General features: G+C 47.5%; 1 protein-coding gene across 2 annotated transcripts; it reads right to left on the bottom strand.

Moving 5' to 3' along the window:
* Positions 1–52: 52 nt before the first annotated feature.
* MRNIP (MRN complex interacting protein) lies at positions 53–17,593 on the bottom strand. 2 transcript variants are annotated; one of them, XM_035029382.1, is made up of 7 exons: positions 17,405–17,593; positions 14,883–14,942; positions 6,321–6,469; positions 5,333–5,588; positions 4,047–4,201; positions 3,360–3,447; positions 53–729 (listed from the first exon to the last, which is right to left on the bottom strand). In XM_035029382.1, exons 4-7 carry the CDS (start codon positions 5,426–5,428, stop codon positions 259–261), a joined length of 810 nt encoding a protein of 269 aa, XP_034885273.1. In that variant the 5' UTR covers positions 5,429–5,588; positions 6,321–6,469; positions 14,883–14,942; positions 17,405–17,593; the 3' UTR covers positions 53–258. The 2 variants fall into 2 exon arrangements, with proteins under 2 accessions (XP_034885273.1, XP_034885272.1); XM_035029381.1 differs by lacking the exons at positions 6,321–6,469; positions 17,405–17,593 and adding exons at positions 9,227–9,315; positions 17,131–17,275 and having other exon boundaries at positions 5,333–5,408.
* Positions 17,594–18,285: the final 692 nt, after the last annotated feature.

Raw genomic sequence — 18,285 nt, 5'->3', positions numbered from 1 at the left:
CAAGCAGGTGGGAAGGGCAGAGGGAGAAGCAGACTCCCCCCGCTGAGCAAGAAGCCCGATGCGGGGTTCGGTCCCAGGACCCTGAGATCATGACCTGAGCCGAAAGGCAGACGCTTCACGGACTGAGCCTCCCAGGTGCCCCCCAACCCTAGTCCTATTTAAAAGCTAATTAGGGAGCTCCCTTTGCAGTGGCCGAGAGGTCCAGGGGAGAAAGGTTCATGTAACGTGTGTCCGTGTCGGTAACTGTCTAGTTTCAGTTCACAGGTCGTCCTCAAAATCCTCACCAGTTTCAAAGAGGTCACACAGTCGCACGAGTGGGGGCTCTTGTACCCCTGTGACCGTGGGCCTGCCCTTTGCCAGAGGACCAGTGTCCTGTGGCTGTCCGGGGGGCTTTCCGCAGGGCCTCTGGGACCCCGATGTGAGAGTGTGTGTGGGCCAGGGAAGCTTGGGTGCACTGAGGGGCCTGCTGGGGCGCCCTTCCCTTGGGGTCCCCTGCTCAGCCAGTGCTGCCCCGGCTGGCCTGGGGTCTCTGTGCAGGGGTACTGGGGGCTCCGTGTCCACACGTGGGCCATTTCCAGGCAGCAGAAGGAAGCGATCCCACTTGGATGACGTGGCTCTTAGCTGTGGGGCCGGACGTGGAGGACCCCCCTGAGGAACAGAAAGCTCCCCGGTGCCCCCATCCTTGTGGCTGCCGCCTTCCATGACCTTCCCGGCCAGGCCAGCGTGGTCCTGCAATGGAAGCGAGAGAAGAGAACCATGTCCTGGCAGGACCAAGGGATGGGAGGGAAGGTCCCCCTGCCTGCACTGCTGCTGCCTCCTCTCCACCTCGGGGCTCCCACACTTCTCGCTCTCTGTTCCACCTACTGCCCTGCTCTTGGGCCGGCAGACTAGGGGCCTGCCTTCATCTGGTTTTATTCAACACAGTACTAGAAGTCCCATCACAGCAATCAGATGAGGAAAAGAAATAAAAGGCACCCAAATTGGGAAGGAAGAAGTAAAACCATCCCTGTTTACAGGTGACATGATACTTTATATAGAAAACCCTAAAGACTCCACCTAAAAACTATTAGGACTGATAAATGAATTCAGTAAAGTTACAAAATGAATATATAGAAATCTATTTTGTTTCTATACACTAATAATAAAATAGCAAAAAAACCCAAAAAACCCCAAAAAACAAAAAGGGACGCCTGGGTGGCTCAGTCGTTAGGCGTCTGCCTTTGGCTCAGGTCATGATCCCGGGGTCCTGGGACTGAGCCCAGTGTCAGGATCCCTGCTCAGCGGGGAGTCTGCTTCTTCCTCTCCCCACCCCTGCTCGTGCTCTTTCTTGCCTCTTGCAAATAAAATCTTTTTTTTAAAAAAAAGAATAAAATACATAGGAATAAATTTAACCAAGGAGGTGAAAGGCCTTTACTCTGAAAACTGTAAGACACTGATGAAAGAAACTGAAAGGGCACAAACAAGTGGAAAGATAAACCATGCTCATGGATTGGAAGGATCAATGCTGTTAAAATGTCCATACTACCCTAAGCAATCTATGAAATTCAATGCAATCCACATGAAAATACCAATAGTATTTTGCACAGAACTAGAAGAAATAATCCTTAAATTGCAAAAGAAAAAACCTGGAGGTATAATCCCAGATTTCAAGATATACTACAAAGGTATTGTAATCAAAACAGTATGGTACTGGCACAAAAACAGACACCTAGATCAATGGAACATAACAGAAAGTTCAGAATTAAACCCATGATTATATGGCCAGATAATCAAGGACAAAGGAAGCAAGAACATACAATGGGGAAAAGATGGTCTCTCCAAGAAAGATGGTGAGGAAACTGGACCATTTTCTTAGACTATACAAAAAAATAAACTCAAAATGGATTAAAGACCTAAATGTGAGAGCTGAAACCATAAAACTCCTAAGAAAAAACATAGCCAGTAAGCTGTTGGACATTGGCCTTGGCAACGTATTTATGGTTATGTCTCCTCAGGCAAGGGAAACAAAAGCAAAAATAAAATACTGGGAGTACATAAAAATAAAAAGCTTTTGCACAGTGAAGGAAGCCATTAACAAAATGAAAAGGCAACATACTGAATGGAAAAAGGTATTCACAAATGATGTATCTGAAGATGGTTAATATCCTTAATATATAAAGAACTTACAACTCAACACCAAAAACCCAAATAATCCAATTAAAAAACAGGCAGAGGACCCAAATAGAAATTTTTCCAAAGAAGACATACCAATGGCTAACAGACACATGAGAAGAGGCTCAACATCACTCAGCATCAGGGAAATACACATCAAAACCACAATGGGATATCACCTCACACCTGTCAGAATGGGTAGTATCAAAAAAATAAGAAATAACAAGTATTGGGGAAGATGTGGAGAAAAGGGAACTCTTGTCCTCTGTTGGTGGGAATGTGAATTGGTGCAGCCATTGTGGAAAACTGTATGGAGTTTCTTCAAAAAATTAAAAATAGAAAAACCATATGATCCAATAATTTCGTTACTGGATATTTACCCAAGGAAAGCAAAAACACGAGTTTGAAACGATCTATGCCTATTTGCTGCCGCATTATTTGTAATAGCCAAGATATGGAAGCAGCGCAAGTGTCCACTGATGGGTGAATGGAAAAAGAAGATGGGGTCTATATCTACATAATGGAATATCACTCAGGCATAAAAAAGGAACTCATAAATACAGAGAACTGGTGATTGTCCTTGGGAAGGGTACAAGGGGATGGGCAAAATAGATGAAAGGGATTAAGAGGCACAAAGTTCAAAGAGATGAAAAATATAGCATAGGAAATATAGTCAATAATATTGTAATAATGTATGCTGACGGACAAGGACCATCATGGTGAGCACTGATTCATGTACTGAGTTGCTAAATCACTATGTTGTACACCTAAAACCTAATATGCCATCGTATGTCAACCATACAATAATAAAAAGAACAAGAGCAGATCCTAGGTGAAGACAGTGCCTCGGTGTGAAAGGACACACCTGGGTAAGTGAAGGTGAAGCTGTGAACAGCGCCTCAGAAGTCCGGGGCAGGTCCCATGTTGGACAGTCTGACAAAGACCTGCCACGCCACGTCGAGGGAAGAGAAGGGTTCTGACTCAGAAAAGCCCTACTGGTCAACCTTGGTTGATTCCAAGGCATCAAGCTGTCCTTTTGCCCGGGAGCTCACATCACTGAGATTGAGCATGGCAGGGAAATGGTCAGGCCAGAGAAAGGAGCTGGCTTAAGTCAGAGCAGAGAAAACACTCGGGTAGTAAACAATTCTATGTGTGTTTCATGGTTACTGGGACCAGAAGAGAAACACTTCAATCACTCAATCACTGACCTTCTGGGGCTCCAAGGTAACTTCAGAATCACTTAGGTTCTGGACATCGGGGCTGTGTGGAGGCCAGACTGCGCTCTGGCTGCATTTCCTGGTGGAGGGAAAGCACTGTCAAGAATCCAGTCCCATCACCACACCTGGCAGTCACCCCAGCACAGGTAGGGACCTTGTCCTCCCACACAGCTTCCCACCCAGGTGGCCGCTCAGCTTCTAACCCACTGCCAACAGCAGGCTGCCCGACAACATCCAAGGCAGGACGCTTCTCTGCCCCAAGCTTGTAGTTGCTAGAAAGTTCTTATTTTGAACTGGAATCTACCTCCCAATGTCACTTTCACTTGCCCTGTAGGGGCCACCCTGGATCTAGAGAAGGTAATGTCTCAGAAGACTCACTGAACTGCAAAGTAAGTCTAGAGAAGAGACCTACAAAAGGTCAGTCTTCCCGGCAGCAGGCGACAAGCTCCCAGAACCACCAGCTACTCCGGCCACACTTCACTTTGTGCGCAGTCACAAGGTGCCCATGCTGACATCCCGCCCAACCCTGACTGCTGCACGACAGCACCCGGCACCTGGCAAGGCCAAGGAGGGCTTGGTGGTGCGGGTCCCTGGTGGCCAACGCCAGCCAGGCTGCTCCCCCGGCCGGCAGGCACCGTGGGGGTGGGGCGATGGCTGCATTGATGACTGGCTCCGCACCTTTTTCTAGGCAGGCCTGTGTTGAAGGGAGGCTCTGGCTTCTCTGTCCTGCACAAGGGCGGTCTCTCGAAACACACTCCTCTTTCTATCCCCAGCTCTTTCGAGTCTCTTTCCAGATACTTCAGCCAGCGGTTCTCTGAGGACTGAGGTTTTTCCTACGGGATTGGGGAGTAAGTTTATTCTCAGGACCCACATCCGCCCTGGTCCTGGGAAAGGCATTTTGCCGGGTGGGGGGGGGGGGCTGGGGGACAGACGTCCTGAGGCACCACTGGGGACCGTGAACACTGGCACAGAGCTTGGGAAAGCTGCTGGACACGACTCATCAAGGAACTTTCCAAATGTCCACGCTCCCCGACCTAGGGGTTCCAAAGGAAGGCAAAGGCACAAAGATGCTCAACAAAGTGAGGTAAATCATGGCGAATACTCACTGTAGCAAAAATCTGGAAATAATCTACATGCCCAATCATCATGGGGTAAATACTTGGTACCACCACTATATTCTGTAGATACGGGCATCACTGCAAACTCTACAGCAATGCAAGAACGACATGAGTGAAAACTCCAGGGTGCAAACCAGGACTTGTCATAATCGTGACGATGTAAAATGGAGTCCCTCAGTGGACAAATTGAACGTATAGGGCCAACCATGTGAGAGCTGCTGTGTAGAGTGGAGTATGAGCAATGCTCCCGTTTACAATACAATATGAAGAGCTGGGAGAGGGAGGGCACTGCCAATGCGCTTCTGTGAGCAGAGGTAGGCTCTGTCCTCAGCTGGGTGGGGAGCCTCGGACAGCTGCTCGCACCGCCCCGGCCCTGGCAGGACACAGTGTTCCACGTACCCACGGCACCTTGGACGTACCCATGGTGTCACCTCAGTCACTCAAGCTCCGACACACACCTACATTACTGGGCACCGGGGCAGAAAACTGGATGTGAGCCCCGCCGGGAGGCTTGGTCTGGAGAAAGGGAACCCGAAAGCCAGGTACTCTGCCAGAGCATCCTTTCCCTAGCTGAGGTGTGCCCAGGGCGCGACGGGGCCAAGGCGAGAAACACGGGGAGGTAAGTTCAAGCTAAGTTCAGAGGAGTTCTCCCAGCCAGAGACAACGCCCTTTTCAGAGTCCTGTAATTACTGCTATGCATGGCTGTCTCCTGCCTCACAAAAGGATGGGTTTACTCCTTTTTGTGTTCCCTGCAGCTTTAAGCCAAGTGTCCATTATTGATCGCGTTTGCTGCACAAAAGACCAACAAATGAATAATAAATGGAACCCCCTCTGGGACACACTTACCTGCGCACTCCCACGCTCAGCCTGCCCGGGCCCTGCATTTTCCTCTTCATCAACATTTCCAGGTTCTTCCAGAGACCTTGGTGAAAGATTGTACATGTGTCCTTAGTGAAATCACTAGGGAGACGGAGGGCAAGGAGATGGGGACAGCAGGATGTGAATACTTGACAGTGGATATCAAGGACTGCTCCAGAGATCTTAGGATCTTAGGTCTGTTGTTGTGATGTAACCTGGTGATCTTCAAACAGTTCAGAAGGGCCTGCGAGGGGGGACCATTTGCTGTTCAGATTTAGGCTGGTCAAGCCCTCCATCAATGGGAAAGGCGACACAGGGCAGAAGGGGCTGACTCTTCACCTAGACAGACCCGTGTTTGCATCCTGGCTTTGCCAATGACTGGCTGTCACTGTCACAGTGTGGCTTTGGGTTCATCAACGTACCCCAGTTCCCTCACCCACAAATGGGGACAAGACGGTGTGGGTGACTATGAAGATGAAAGAGATGACGTGTGCCCATGCCTTGCTGAGGGCCTGGGATACAGACAGAGTAACATTGGCTGAAGCCTCGTAGCACAGGGTCCCTCCCGTCAGCATTGGCCAAGTTGCCACTGCACAGTTACACAAGTCCTTAGAGTTCTACCTCAACTCTTGCGAGAGAGGAGAGGCACTGTGTGTGTCACGGTGACTTCCATCAGCCTCCCCACGGCAGCAGGGCTCTCTCGCCACATGCAGAAGTGTGGGGGGCCAGGGCCTCCATGGCCTCTACTGGCACTGACTGGCCATGAGAACACGTACCATGCGAGGGCTGGAGGTTGGCGCAAAGCCACGCCCACCCGCATCCAACAGGGTGGTTACGTGGCACCATCAAATGGGGACTCTCTCTAGTGGGCAACCGGATGTGGGCATCTATTCCTCAGTTTCTTCATCCGTATGTAGAAGTCATCGATCCTCACAGGCCACAAGAGGCAATGAGGGCATGCACGTGCAACACCTACCTGGCCACCTGGTTGATAATCCGGCGTTCACTTGGGCGGTGTCCTACCAGCTACTGACCAGAACTCCGCTCACCGTTCTGACTCAGGAACTCAACTCCATCAATAAAGGACAGCTTGCAACAGTCTGAAGATACCAGTCTGTCTTCTTGCTTTAAAGTTACCACAGAAAGGGCGCTGGGTGGCTCAGTCGTTGAGCATCTGCCTTCGGCTCAGGTCAGGATCCCAGGGTCCTGGGATCGAGCCCCGCATCGGGCTCCCTGCTCTGTGGGGAGCCTGCTTCTCCCTCTCCCACTCCCCCTCCTTGTGTTCCCTCTCTCACTGTGTCTCTCTCTGTCAAAAAAATAAATAAAATCTTAAAAAAAAAAAAAAATAAAGTTAGCACTGAGAAGTTGGGCATCTGCTGTTCCTTTGTAGGTGATCTCTCTTCTCTCCAGCTACTTTTCAGCTCTTCCCTTTGTCTTCTGTGTTCTGTGATTTCATTATGTTGCTGTGTCTAAGGGCAGATTTTTTTTTAACCTTAAAAATTAACTTAAGGTATGAAATAAACTAAAATTTAAGTGTATAGTTAGATGAGCTTTGATGAATGATATCTTTGAAACTATCATCCAGTCAACATCTAGGAAAAAAATTTTGAGATATAATGGACAAGATGTGGAAAATTTTCATCACCCCTAAAAGTTCTCATATGTGTCTTTAGAGGCAATTCTCCTCTGCCCCAGAAAATCCCTGATCCCTACAGCATGTAGTCTTTTGTGTCTGGCTTCTCTCACTTAGCAGTGTTTTTGAGATTTGCCCACGTTGTTTTCAGTGTTGCAGCGCTCCACTGTATGAACATACCAGTTTATCCATTTACCTTCTGATTTATCTGTATGTCTAGCCTTTCACCAATATCGCATTGTCTCAATTACTGCAGCATTATAGTAGATCTTGAAATCAGGCTGTAGAAGTCCTTCAGCTCTGTTCTTTTCAAAACTGTCTTGATAATTCTAGGTACCTGTATTTCTATATAAATTTTAGGATCAGTTTGTCAATTTCTACCAAAAAAAAAAAAAAAGCCCACTGGAATTTTGATTTGGATTAGGTTGTCTCTACCAATTTCGGATAAACTGAGATCGTCATGATACTGAGTTTTCCAATCCATGAACATGTTATATCTCTTCATTAATTTAGCTCTTCTTTAATTTCTCTCAGCAATGTTTTGTAGGTTTTACTGAACAGATCTTGCATATTTTTTGTTGCATTTATCCCTAAGTATCTAATTTTTTGATGCTGTTCTAAATGGTATTTGAAAAATCATTTCCAACTGCTCATAGCATTTATATAGAAATAATTTAATTCTGTATGTTGACTTTTTTAGAATTTATTTATACGAAGGGGAGAGAGAAGCAGACTGCCCACTGAGCAAGGAGCCCTACGTGAGCTCAATCCCAGGACCCTGAGATCATGACCTGAGCTGAAGTCAAACACTTAACCGACTGAGCCACCCATGCACTCCTGTATGTTGACTTTGTATCCTTGTGATCTTGGTAGAATATTAGCTCTAGTAGCATTTGTATAGGCTGGTTAGGATTTCCTATATACACAACCACGTTGTTTGCAAAGAAAATAACGACTTTATCCAGTTTGAGATTTATTGTTTCTTAAATCTAAGAATGTAAGCCTTTGATTCTGGAAAACGCTCTGGTCTTTTCTCTCCATATATTGCCTTTGCCCCACTTTCTTTATTCTCTCTTGCTGGAACTCTTCCTGTAGCTTCCATGTTTCTCAACTCACATTTTCCATGTTTTTATTTCTGTGCTGCATTGTAAATACTTTCTTCAGATTTAACTTCCATTTCACTGATTCTCTCTTCAGCTACATTTAATGCTTAACCTGTCCACTGAATTTTTAATTTCAATGATTATGTTTTTCATTTCTACAAACTCTTTTTGGTTCGTTAAACCCACATGGTCATTTTTAAAAGTCCTTTACTTCTTCTTCTTCTTCTTTTTCTTGTACTCTACCCCCAGTGTGGGGCTTGAATTCATGACCCTGAGATCAAGAGTTGCATGCTGTACTGATTGAGCCAGACAGGTGGCCTGAAGTCCTTTGCTTTTTAAATTACCAACCCTGTCTTTTATCACATTAAATCTATTAAATATACATTCTGTACTCTGAAGTCTTGTGTGTCTCACTTTTCTGTTGTTTCTGTTGTCTTTTGCTCATGGTGACATATCTCCTTGAGTGTTTAATGATTTTTAACTCTGAGTAGATGCTTCTTGGAACTTTATCTGTGGAAATTCTCTCAGGCCTGGGTTGAAGATGTATGCTCCAGAGGAGTTGCATTTACCTTTGCTTCCTTGGACAATTTAAAAATCCTCAGCTTGAGGCTTTTCACACAGTGCATGTAAAAGGCTGAAAAGCCATGTGACAGCTTTCTTGTGTTTATAAAACCCTAGAGAGAGAGTTCCCTTTCTTAGCCAATGCCAAGGTCAACATGCTCCCTGCTGCAGAGAGGGTGCATTTCTAGTTCATTTGTTCATCCACCGAGGGTGTAGTATTTTGGGGACTCTGCTTTCTGTGGCGGTCTCCTACTGACCCTCCCACACTGATCAGGCCCTAGGCCTTGTCTTTGTCTCCTGCACCCTTCTCAGCCATCTAAATGGAAGCTCCGGAGCAGCTTACTCTCTGGATTTTGGCTTTTGCTTTATTTTTGACTTCTGATATTTCGCTGACTTCCTTGCCATTTCATCAGTGTACAAAATACTCTAGTTAGCATTTTTAGTTATTTTCAGTGGGAAGACCACTCAGGGGAACTAATCACCATACGGAAATCTAAGGGATTTCTTCATCTTCTATTTCTACTAACCACTCAAGGGGAACACAGGGCAAGACAAGATAACCATGCCCTTCTCAAACAACTGTACCTGGGTGACATCTCTGAAATCTGTCCCTGCAGCAGATTTAATTTTTGGACATGGCGTCTACAGTCAGCACCAGAGCCCTCACCATAAGTCTGAAAAACAAAAAATTAAGTAAGTTTAAAAAGTGTTGACAAAAATGCTGAGAAACAGATCCGTTAGTGATGTACCTCAGGAAGGGGAACGCTGTCCTTTGCAAGGCCCAGAAGCAGAAATCCTGATGACTGACCACTGTTTCTGGAGTAATTTATTTACAAACTAACAGTCTCAGGGACTAATAGTTCTTGGCTATCTGGCTGTCCTTCTAGCACTCAGAACTCTACATATCAAAGACACACTCAGCCCCAACCAAGCCCCACACTAAATGGTTAATGAATGTGAATAAGAAATGTGGAAGAGAGGGGCACCTGGGTGGCTCAGTCGGTTAAGCGGCTGCCTTTGGCTCAGGTCATGATCCCTGGGTCTTGGGATCGAGGCCCACGTCCGGCTCCCTGCTCAGTGGAGAGCCTGCTTCTCCCTCTCTCTCTCTGCCTGCCTCTCTGCCTACTTGTGCTTTCTCTCTCTGTGTCAAATAAATAAAATCTTAAAAAAAAAAAAAAAATGTGGAAGAGAAGTAACACGAACCACCAATAAACATACAATAGGATACTTAGTATTCACTGATGAGCAAAGGAACATAAAGTAAAACGAAGTACTTTTTTTTTTTTTCACTTAGCAGTCGCTTATTTGTCTAACAATATTTATCACACACCTGTTATGTGCCAGGCCCCTGAACTAGGTAAGGACAATACAATACAAGAGTGGACAAAAATCACTGTCATTGTGGAGTGTACATTCTATATATTATATAAACATATAACTATGTGGCCATCAGATGATGAGAAGAACCACCCAGGAAAATAAGGCAATGAAAGGTGTACAGTGGGGACAGAGTAGACAATTTTATATAGGGTTTTCAGGGACTAGATCACTAAGGTGACATTTGAGCACAAAATAGCAAGATATGAGGGCTGAAGCCATGTAGATACCTGGGGGAAAGCATCTGGCAGAAGCAATGAAACGGGCATGAGAGCAAGGACACTGAGCCTGGCATTTTGGGGGAACTGTAAGGAGGCCACATGGCTAGAGCTGAGTGGACTGGGGGAAAATGGTACAAGATGAGGTTTGAGTGTAGTCCCAACCACAGGCAGTCAGGCTCACGGGCACAAGACCTGTTCTGTTGCTGCCATCTTGAAAACATTTTTTTGTTTAATTTTTTATTTGAAATTCTTAATAATCTTACCTTTGAACTTGTGTAAGTGAAGTCTGATGGGACAATGGGTCATGTCTGTAAGCAGGGATATACACTCTACACATGTCCATTGTTCCTTGCTGCACCATTTGCATACAGCATGCTCAATGACCCAGGAGCACAGGATTCCAGTGGACTCACCACAAACAAGTGCGACTATTCATGGAGAGTCGGAGTCCAGACGCTGAGTGTTTGCCATCTACACCTGAGTAGGTGGAGGCACCCACAGCCTGAGAGGCCAGGCTTTCCACAGAACAAGAGCTTGCTTCAGATGCAGAGAAAAGGGTGTTCTAAACACACACGAACAACCAAGGAACTATCATATCTTTTTTTTATTCCTGTTATTTGCCTAGAACAGCTGATCACTTATACTGAAAACGATGACATGGAAGGAAAAGGCAAGGCAGGGAGACCCTTGTTCCTTTCCCTTTCAGTCCTTCCTTACGCATCAGGGAGCTGATGGGGGATAGTGTGGGGAGAGAGTGTGCATATTAATAAGTAGAAAAAAGCTGAATTAATTTTGTGCAGCATTTCCACTGTCCTGGTAACGATGAAATACACAGGCATGTATGAGCTCCAAAATACAAGTAGGGCAATTTAGATGATCCTGCATATATAGTAAATGCTCTTGTATTATTCTGCACATGGACTACACGCTCTTCGCATTTTAAACTGGTGTTGCACAATACCAATGGTAAATTCATGCTAATAATTTAAAATAAATTGGTTTTTCTTAACTTAGGAAGACATTCCACAGTAAATAAAAAACATTATGAGAAGTCAAGAGAAACCAGGAAAGAAAGGAAAAGCTTAATATTTTAGTACTTTTCACAGCTTTTTTTCCTGCTTTCGAACAAGGGGCCTCCCATTTTCATTCTGTACCAGGCACACTTGGCCCTGTCTGTAGGACCAGGATTTTGCTCTAACCTGGAAGGCTGGGGAGAGTGGCTTGGCCCCGCACACGCTGAAGCGGGACTCGGGCTGTGGTGCTGCGGGCAGGCTGTAGGGCAGCGACAGGGCAGGTGTTAGGAGGCTGCTGTCAACCGTGGTGTGGCCCAGACCACTGTAGTAACAAATGGTCAGTCTGGGTGCAGCCTCATAGAGCTGATGGACTGGAGGAAGAGTGTTTAAAAAAAAGGAGTCACGGATGACTTCGAGGTTTTTAGCCCAAACAACTAACAAGGGACTTGGCACGTATGTGACCAGGAGGACTGTGGGAGAGCAGGTGGGTGGGGGGAGGCGAGGCCTTCTGTTTGGAAAGGGGGGTTCTGGATGCCTGTCAGAGAACCCGTAGAGAGCTCAATGGGCGGTTCAGGGCTGGGCCTGGGGTCTGAGACAGACATCCCAGAACTGTCGGATGATCTCCACTCAGACCACTAAGGGAGTGAGGCCAACAAACTTAGCACCAGAGCAATTCTCATGTTTAGAAGGTGGCGAGACGGGAAAAAGCTAGCCAAGAGGACTGAAACACAGCCAGAAAGACAGCAGGAGAACCAGGAATGGGATTACTGGAAGTCCAAGTGAACACAGTGTTTGAGGTGGAGGAAATGACAAACTGTAACAGACGCTGCCAATAGGTCAAGTCTCTGGAGACCTGAGAAGTCCCTACTGTTTTTAGCAAATGGAGAGCACCACTGACTTTGACAGGAGCCATTTTACTGCACTGTGGGGAATAAAAGCCCAGCTGGGGCAAGTGCAAGTGAGAATAGGAGAGAGGAACTGAAGAATGGAATGACAAAGCTTTGCCAGACGCTACTTGACATCTGGCATAAATGGCAGGCTGTGTGCTCGCCAGCACGGCAGGGACCGCAGCCGAATGCTAATATCCTTCTCCCCTCATCTGGGCACAAACTGGATGACGTTTTCCAGTCTTCCTTGCAGTTGGAGGTGGCCATGAGACGTTCTTTCTAATGGGATGTGAGCCACTTCCAGGCCTGACCCCTAGAAGCCTCCTGTGTAGCTCCTTCCTGCTCTTACCCTTCAGTGGCTGCAGGCAGCAGGAGACGGGCCTCGGGGAGTAACAGAACCTCCAGATGAAGGGGGCCTGGGTCCCTGAATGACCGCACCAAGGACGGCCGCCCTGTGGATCTCAATCCCTCCCAGGACTGTTACAAGAGCAAGAGAGACGATCTGTGTTGTGTGAGGCTACCACCGTTTTGTTGTCTATTTGTCACTGTGGCCTAGTCCACCGTAAGCCAGGCACCACTGCACATGCACGGAGGTGCGAGAGGAAAGCAGAGCCCCCTCCTGGAGAATTTAGAAATATATGCTGACGTGAAAAACAAGCAGCAGTCACTAGCTCACGAGCCAGCTCCCTGTCCTCGGAAACCCAATCTCGGGGTGGGTCTCAGCAGCTGTACTGCTGACCAATGATGTGATCCTCCCTACTCCCACCGTCCCAGTTGGCTCAACCAGATGTGGACATCTGGGTCAACAGGGCCAATCAGATCGCTTCTCCCAGTTTATTAATTGGGACTCAGCTATTCTAGTTGGCTTGAAGTGAGAGTCTGTGCTCTGTGGGTGGAGTCTGCGAACTATCTGGGGGGAGAGAAAGGAAGGGAAGGAGGGGCAGGAAGAGGGGAAGGAAGATGTAGGGAGAACCTGGGTGCAGGGAAAGAAGGGGAAGAAAAAATGATGCTTGCATTGTCCGCAGCTTTGCAGTTCTCGGGGCTGGTCCTTCAAGGGCTCTGGGATGAAACCCCCCCTTGCATTCCCCAAGATACCCCATTACCTTGCCAGTACCTTTTTTTTTTTTTTTTTAATTTTGTTGAAGCCATTCTGAAGTAGGTTTGTTTTTTTTTTCCACTATTTGCAACTAAAAGAACTTTGGTCAAAAGATTACTTTGAGGGGCGCCTGGGTGGCTCAGTTGGTTAAGCGACTGCCTTCAGCTCAGATCATGATCCTGGAGTCCCAGGATCGAGTCCCGCATTGGGCTCCCCGCTCAGCGGGGGGTCTGCTTCTCCCTCTGATCCCCTTCCCTCTCGTGCTCTCTGTCTCTCATTCTCTCTCTCTCAAATAAATAAAATCTTTAAAAAAAAAAAAAAAAGATTACTTTGAAATAGCAATTTAACTTCTAGGAATTTGTCCTAAGGAAATAATTGGCCTAGTGAAGAAAGAGGTCTTTGTAGGAAGCTGCACTGCAGAGTTCGTAACAATGAAAACGAAAACCGACCTAAATGCCAATCACTGTGGGATTGGTCATTCCTGATTCAACAAATCTTTACTGGGCGAACACTTACTGTGCCAGGCACTGTGCTACATGAGAGGGTGTATCAGTGAACAAACCAGGCAAAGCTTCTGCTCTCATGGATCTTCCATGAGATAAACAATACTCACGTAAACACACTCAGATAGAATATCTAAATCAGGATAATGAGAAGAGCTAGGGGAAGACCCAACAATGAGCACAGAGGCCGTCAGAGTGCAGCATGTCTGGATTGTTTCAGGGTCTGAAAGGAAAGGCTTTATAGCTGAAGGAGAAGAACGAGGAGCTAAGGTGGGAGAAGTGGCATCAAGGGCCGGAGAAGGTGAGTGAGGGGCTCAGTGAGGCAAAGGGTGCAGGACAGCTTGTGGGTGTAAAGAGATGAGGCGGAACAACAGGTACCCACTTGAAAAGAACTGAAGTGGCCTCAATAAGAGCTTTTCCCCTGAGCTTCCTTCAGTCCATACACTCTCTCTCGAGTGTCTCCCGATGGCCTCCGCTTCCTGAGCCCACCTCGCCCACACGCTGCACGCAGCAACACGCACCCACACGCACCCATCCGGCTGGGTCTCACTGCCTGGTCATCTCCTTACAGGCCCTGCACTTTCCTTGCATTTGCTCAGTCTAGTTTTAAGTGACCTGCTTAAGTGTGCATCAGTTTCTCTTCTATGTGAAGCACATCTGTGAGGGCAAGAATGACAAAGCTTTGCCCTCCCTTGTTTCTTCTGTGCCTGCACACAGAAAGTCCTCAATAAATACTTGCTGACTGGGCGCCTGGGTGGCTCAGTTGGTTAAGCGACTGCCTTCGGCTCAGGTCATGATCCTGGAGTCCCGGGATCGAGTCCCGCATCGGGCTCCCTGCTCGGCAGGGAGTCTGCTTCTCCCTCTGACCCTCCCCCCTCTCATGCTCTCTCTGTCTCATTCTTTCTCTCTCAAATAAATAAATAAAATCTTAAAAAATAAATAAATAAATAAATACTTGCTGACTGAATAAACAATGAAGGTAACTTTCCAGCCACTGCTCCATCCATTTCACTTCCTGAAGGAACAGGAACCCAGGGGGCAAAAGTTCTAGATCTAGGGCACTCGTTCCCAATACTGGAATGCTGGGACTCCACAGAAACACGCTTCTGCAGGGCTGTTAGATGCCCTGTTTCTCAGGACTCACCCGCAAAAATGACTGCTTCTCTCCACAAGCTTTGCATGTCCACTTGAGACTCTTTTTCTCCTACAATCAAATTCCAGAAATTTGGCTTAGATGATTATTTATAACAGGTGGCGCTGAATCAAAAATAATGATTTTAAAAGATCAATGGAGAAGCACAGAAGTCTAAAAACAAGCAACATATATGTAAAAAACCTAGTATATTATAAAAGTGGCATTTTAGGAGTAAAAAAACAGACCAATAAATGATGCTGGGAAAACTGCCTATCCATATGAAACAAAGTCAAGTAGATTTCTACTACTTCCACAACATTTAATTTCGATTCTTGATAAATTTAACTAGATGGGTTCTCTCTTAACATGAAAAAATACCTTACATTCAGCTCTAAAACTGGAAAATCACTACCAGCACACCCATGAAAATCAAGAACAAGCTGAAAAATCCCCATTACTATTCAACTATTGTTGTTTTTCTGCCAATGAAATCGGAAAAGAAAAAGTAATAAGAGGTATGAAAACTGGAGAAGAGGAAAAAAATTATCATTATAGATATGATTTTTTTTTTTACCGGAAAACTCAAGAAAATCAAACGCAAAACTACTAAAAACAGTAAGATAATTTAATATAGCGGGGCTGAGTACAAAGTTAATATAGCTTCAAAAGTTAATAGAGCCTTTATATAAGCAAATACCTAGTTAGAAAAGGTAATGGAAGAGTCCATTTAAAACAGCAACAAAGAAAATGTTATCAAAGGACACAAAGTTGCTTAAAAAGATGGAATGAAGTAGCATGCTTAACATCAAAAAGATGCCTGGGTTGATTTATCAAAATTAATATGAGTATGATCATAATACAAAAACCATCAGTTTTTTTGGTGAAGTACCCAAAAGGATTCTAAGGACAGCAGCACCTAAAGCACCTGCTACAAATTTATGTGGGCATATCCTACGATTCAGCAATTCTAATTCTCTAGCATCCAACTTCAAGCACCATAAAAACACTGCTTTCTTTGGGTATATCTGCAAGTAAGAAATGCACTTATTTAAAAAAAAGGTCTGGAAGGACACGCAGTAACTGGCTAGCTCTGGGGGTCTGGAGTCTGGAGAGACAGTATGGGCTAACAGGATCTTTGCAGTCAGACAACCCTGGATCTGCCATTTATTATTAGACCACTTGACTTCTCTGGATTTCTGTATTCTCATCTCTGTAAAATGAGAATGATAGATACCTAATCCAGAGGTTGTTGAGATTAAATGGGATGTGTGAAATTGTCACATCTGCAATTACTGTTAACTCTTTTCTCCCTTTAGTTTCAAATCACTTTTCATAGTTGAAAATGACCGTTGAGTGCGTACTACATATGTATAATAATTAAAAAATGGAAATGATATCCATTTAATCTCAACTCCTAAAACACAGTCCAAAAAGTGAAGTAAGTAAAAACAATTTCTGAGCCCCCAAATAGCCCTTAGGGTCTCAGTAAGCTTACAGGTGCATATTCAGCATCTGACTTTTTTTTAAACATTCATTTTGAAGAAGGTGGATGTTATTCCTTTTCAGGGCACAGCAGATAAGCAGGTAACTAGGGGGAAGAGAGAACTGTCAGAAGTAGATTCGCTCGACGGCACTGTTAGGTGACATCAAGCAGAAAGATGAAATGCAATCCAGGATAACAGGCTAAGTGACTTCCCCTATCTTGCGTCTTGAAAGTCAGGGAAGCAGTACGTTTTGGAGATACCGATTATCCTGTTCAAAACACTCCATGCACGGGCTGTTTACCGTCAGCGGAACAGTCCCTCATCACGAGCATGGAGACACCGCAGAGCGAAGGGGTGCACAAGGCACGCCCAGTCGTGTCTCAGTTTTAAAAACTGTCATCTCCCTAGGAGCTAAATTAAGAAAGAGCCGCGTTGGGAGAGGCTATCCTCAACCTGCTTTTCCCAACTATCTGCAAGAGGTCACGAGGCCGGCTCCGCAGAAACCATGCCCCCTGGTTTCTACGAATCTTACAACCACCATGCCAAAACCTTTAAAAAAGCCCTGAACGACGTTATGAAGAGGTATCAAAACCCAGTCCTCGGAGCCAGTCAACGTCACGAGTCCGGGCGTCAGGGAGACCCAAGCAACCGCACGGGACGGCGCCCGCGCCTGGGGGCAAGGCACCGGGAGGAGGCCCGGCCCCCCGCGGCCCCGCCAAATCCTGCCCGCCCTCCCCGCGCCCGGAGGAGGGGGAGGCCGGTGCCCACCCCACCTGGTGCGCCTGGAAGAGGCGACAACTACAGCAGCGCAGCACCCGCACCCGCTGTGAGGGTGCCATGGCGGACCCCGTCGCCGCTGCGCATGCGCGCTGCGCTCCTGTCCGCCCCGGCGTCGTCTCCCGCACGCGTTCCCCGTCCTCCAGACCCCGGCGCCGCCTCGCGTGCGCGTGCGCTCTGCGCTTCGGCCCGCCCCCGCTCCGCCCCCTCCCACTGAGGCGTTCGGGCCTCTCTAGCCCGCCGACCGTCTCGGCGGTTCGTTGGGGGTACCTGTGGCCGTGACCCGGGAGCTCAGCGGCATTGCTGGGGTTTGCGTCAGCCAGGTCACCGACTTGCTGTCTGGGCCGGGCCGGCCCCCGTCTCTTCCTAAGCCCGCGTCTCCGCTGCGGCTCGCTGGGAAGACTGAAGTTGCAAGGGCAGGTCGTCCAGCCGCGGCTCCGGGTCCGGCCTTTGCCCGCGCCGTTCCCTCTGCTGCTTCTGGTCGCAGACAGGGAGCGGGAGGGCGCCTCCCCGCCCCGGCCCAGCCCCTGGGGCTCGGGGTTGGAATTCGTGGGACCTCTGGGCGGAGGCGGCCTTTGGTAGCCATTGAGCCTGCACCCCGAGGGCTGCGGCATCCAGGATCCCGGGGGGCTGGCTCACCAGCCCCACGCTTCCCGGAGACGAGAAGCGGCTGTGAACGAAACCAGCCCCCCCCCCCCCCCCCGGGGAAGCCCCACGGCGACCCACTCTGGAAAGTTGGGGGGCAGGAGCCCTTCTGTCCCAGCCGCTCTGGGACGCACCCTAACGCCATCTTGTTAGCGTTACAACACCGGATCCTGACAAGGATGTGGGAGAGGAACCCTTCTTGCCGGATTCTGGGAGAAGGGTCAGATGGAAAAACCATTACGGAAGACGATCTGGCAGTTACCCTACACTAAGAAAATAATCTGACTCACCCAGATTTATCATTTGTGTACGAGTGTTCACTGACGTATAACAGGAAAATGGAAATAGACGTGCTAAAGCATGGTCGCGGGCGCCTGGGTGGCTCAGTTGGTTAAGCGACTGCCTTCAGCTCAGGTCGTGATCCTGGAGTCCCGGGATCGAGTCCCGCATCGGGCTCCCTGCTCGGCGGGGAGCCTGCTTCTCCCTCTGACCCTCCCCCCTCTCAT

Source organism: Mirounga leonina, unplaced genomic scaffold (genome assembly GCF_011800145.1).
Source record: "Mirounga leonina isolate KUSES-001 unplaced genomic scaffold, KU_Mleo_1.0 Mir_239, whole genome shotgun sequence".
NCBI lineage: Eukaryota > Metazoa > Chordata > Mammalia > Carnivora > Phocidae > Mirounga > Mirounga leonina.
This window is presented reverse-complemented; position numbering and strand designations above follow the sequence as displayed.